Raw genomic sequence first — 3,530 nt, forward strand, 5'->3', positions numbered from 1 at the left:
ACTGCCACTGACCCTGGGCCAGATTCACCTACTCCCCTTGTCCTAACCCCATCCAGTCACTTTGCTCAGGCCTGAGGAGTGGCTGTTGTCTCAGCCCTGCTGTGCAAAGTGCACCAGTCCTCCCCTCCTGTGCTAGTTAAGGGGTAAATACCCCACTTCCACCAACCTAAGATGAGGGCTGCAATTCTGAAAATTGAGAGGTTTCATACACAAATCCCACCCCTGTAAGCACAACAGAAGCTGTCCAGCCAGGTGCTGGAGTCAGTAGCCTCATACCAGGTCCCAATGCCCCCGTGTTCACTGCCTGCTGCAAGGAGCCTTCTGCACATGGGTCAGCAGACCCGCGGAGATCCCGTTGAGAAAGAAGCCTCTCCAAGGCCCAAACTACCTGGCTCTGGGGGCCTTCCTGACTGCCAGAAAGCCAGTACTCCACACACTGCAAGTATTTTCTCAGCTGTATTTTTCTCAGTGGCCACCAGAGGACATTGTCTCTTGAGCGTCCTCGAATCATTCTCTTGGCGTCTCACACAGGCAGCAGCTGTCCCTCTCTCTGGACACAGTAGGTCCGTCTGCCTGGCCATGCTGACCTGTCCACATGGAACCAGCAGCTGTCACTCCCCCACTCCCTGGTGCTGAGGGTAAGAGTGGGCAGCATGGGTAGTAGGCAGGGCCCCATCAGGGTCCCAGGGACCCTGAACACAAGTCCTCGAAGCCAGAGTTTACTCCAGAACCACGGTGCCACCCACGGCTTCCAGGGCAGCCTTGATCTTCTCAGCCTCTGCTTTGGCGACGTTGGCTTTGATTTCCTGGGGCAGTGACTCTACCAGCTTCTTTGCCTGTGTCAGAAAGCAAAGTTAGAACTGTGGGGGCCTAGACCGGCACAACCAAACAGGCCCTGAGAGGGACTAGCACCAAGAAACATCACATTTGCCTTCCACTAGGGAGAGGCCTCTGTGCCCACCTGGACAAGGTTTATGCCCTGGATGTAGTTCTTGATTTCTTTGATCAGCTTCACTTTGTCTACTGGCTTTGCTTCTGTCAGGCGGACAGTGAAATGTGTACGTTCTTTTTGTTTGGGGATATCTTCTTCTGCCACCTTGGGGAACAAGAAAGAATGGCTAAGAAAGGGGTGGTGTAAAGCCACACTCAAGCAAACACTCTTGCTGCTGGGCTGCCCCATCCCAGAGCCTCACAGGGACATGCAGGCAAAGCACAGGCTGATTCCTAGCTCCTGATGACCCATCGAAGCCTGGAGTTGGATGGAAGGCAAGTTTCTTAGCTAATGTGTTCCTCAACAAATCAGCGCCTTTTCACCCTTCTGCTAGTCACAGTTCAGATCTGGATCTACCACTGAGGTGTGCTTGTGAATGTGCACTCCTTCCCCCAGACTCTGCTTTAAACTAGCCTGAGGAAAAGCGAGACCTGATCTCTCCCAAGAGAAAAACTAGCCCAGCATTGTGACAAGCACCTATAGTCCCAGCTACTTAGGAAGCTGAGCTTAAACAAAAGGATCACTTGAGCTCAAGAGTTTGACGTTGTGGGTCAGCACCTGTGGCTCAGTGAATAAGGCACCAGCCCCATATACTGAGGGTGGGTTTGAACCTGGCCTGGGCCAAACTGCAACAAAAAAATAGCCAGGCGTTGTGGCGGGCTACCCGGGAAGCTGAGGCAAGAGAATTGCTTAAGCCTAAGAGCTGGAGGTTGCTGTGAGCTATGACACCACAGCACTCTACTGAAGGTGACAAAATGAAACTCTGTCTCTAAAACTATTTAAGGGTTTGCTCAAGTGGTTAAGGTGCCAGCCACATACACCTAAGGTGGTGGGTTGGAATCCAGCCTGGGCCCGCCAAAACAATGACGGCTGCAACCAAAAAAAAATATAGCCAGGCACTGTGGCAGGTGCCTGTGGTCCAGCTACTTGGGAGGCTGAGGCAGGAGACTCGCTTGAGCCCAGGAGATGCCACGACACTCTACCCAGGGGGATAGCTTGAGGCTCTGTCTCAAAAAAATAAAAATAAAAATAAAATAAATTTAAGAGTTTGAGGTTGTGGGCCGGGCACAGGGTCTCATGCCTATAGTCACAGAACTCCAGGAAGCTCAGACAAAAGAATCACTTGAGCCCAAGAGTTTGATACCAGGGCACTCTACCAGGGGCAACAAAGTGAGACTGTCTCAAAAGAAAAAAAAAAGGTTAACAGAAAAATGGTACCCGCTCTTGTCCAAGGCCAAATGAACATATGAATGAAAAATCAATGGCCACTTTAGACTCTACCCTTGCAAGTGACCTACAATGGGCTAGATGGGCGTGCTGTCACCTGACCGAAGATGAGCCACAAAGAGGAGCTGTGTCTGAACCGCCCTGGCCCAGCCAGTGTGGACTTGCTGCCTGGTCAGGAGCACACCCGACTCGTTCACAAAGGCAATCCAGTGTATATAGTAGGTTGAAGAGCAATCCTGCCTAGTCTTGCCCTAAACATGCAGACTGAATCTCCTCTAGTTCTTGGGGACACAGTGTGATGTCCCATGGGAGCACATTGCCTCTGGAATGTGGGACCCTCCACAACCTGAGTGGCTTCCTCAGTAGGGGACACAGTTGAGGGCAGGGATCTGACAATGTGGTTTTGGGCCTACTGGTTTCCTTGAAGAGACCCAAACATGCTCCCAGCAGCCCAGAGCACAGAAGTGCCCATCACTTTTCCCTGTCCTTGCCTATGTGGGATCCTCCACCTCCCTGAACCTCAGACACCATCTACCCAGGCAGCCCTTGTGCCAGGGGTAGTGGCTGGGTGTCCTCCACTCTCCCAGTCTTCCTCAACTTTTACCTTGTTGTGGCCTTCCTTGAGATTGCATCCCAATCTCCATTAAGATTGCATCCCTCCATTTTTCTTTTCTCTCTCTCTTTTTTTTGAGATAGAGCCTCAAGCTTTCACCCTGGGTAGAGTGCCATGGAGTCACTGCTCACAGCAACCTCAAACTCTTGGGTTTAACTGATCCTCTTGCCTCAGCATCCCAAGTAGCTGGGACTCTAGGGTCCCGCCACAACGCCTGGCTATTTTTGGTTATGGTTGTCATTGTTGTTTGGCAGGCCTAGACCAGATCGAACCTGCCAGCTCTGGTGTATGTGGCTGGCGCCTTAGCCGCCTGAGCTACAGGCGCCGCCCCTTCATTCTTCTGATATCTGATAAAATTCAACTGTTTAATTTCTTCCTTTGTCTGCTCCCCTGTTAGAAACATCTCCATACTGCAGAGACTCGTGCATCCTTGGCAGAGAGAGGTCTGTTGCATACACAGACGCTCCGGTCACAGAGTGAAAGAAGAGAACCTGAGGTGAGGGACAGCAAGAGGTATGTGGGCACCACAGAAATGCCTTTCGCCTGGTACCCTGGCCCAGCTCACCTCCGGGGCTGTTGCAGTGGGGACAGCACCAGGCACCACCCCACCCGTCGGCATGAGGCCCACATCCTGGATCTTCAACGTTTTCTGCAGAAACAGAGAATAGTGCTCACAGCTGGCCATCACACCCAGAGTGG

The 3,530-nt window shown here is 52.1% G+C and overlaps 1 protein-coding gene across 1 annotated transcript in view; it reads right to left on the reverse strand.

Moving 5' to 3' along the window:
* Window positions 1-443: 443 nt before the first annotated feature.
* The window catches only part of MRPL12 (mitochondrial ribosomal protein L12), a 4,779-nt gene continuing 1,692 nt past the window's right edge, over window positions 444-3,530 (reverse strand). The window contains exons 3-5 of the mRNA XM_012803103.2: window positions 3,397-3,480; window positions 962-1,096; window positions 444-836 (exon numbers count right to left, since the gene is read on the reverse strand). Coding sequence (XP_012658557.1) covers window positions 720-836; window positions 962-1,096; window positions 3,397-3,480 — 336 coding nt within the window. The 3' untranslated portion in view covers window positions 444-719. The remainder of the gene's footprint in view (window positions 837-961; window positions 1,097-3,396; window positions 3,481-3,530) is intronic.

The sequence above is a fragment of the Otolemur garnettii genome, unplaced genomic scaffold, assembly GCF_000181295.1.
Source record: "Otolemur garnettii isolate 467f Iridium unplaced genomic scaffold, OtoGar3 scaffold00018, whole genome shotgun sequence".
In the NCBI taxonomy this organism is placed as follows: Eukaryota; Metazoa; Chordata; class Mammalia; order Primates; family Galagidae; genus Otolemur; species Otolemur garnettii.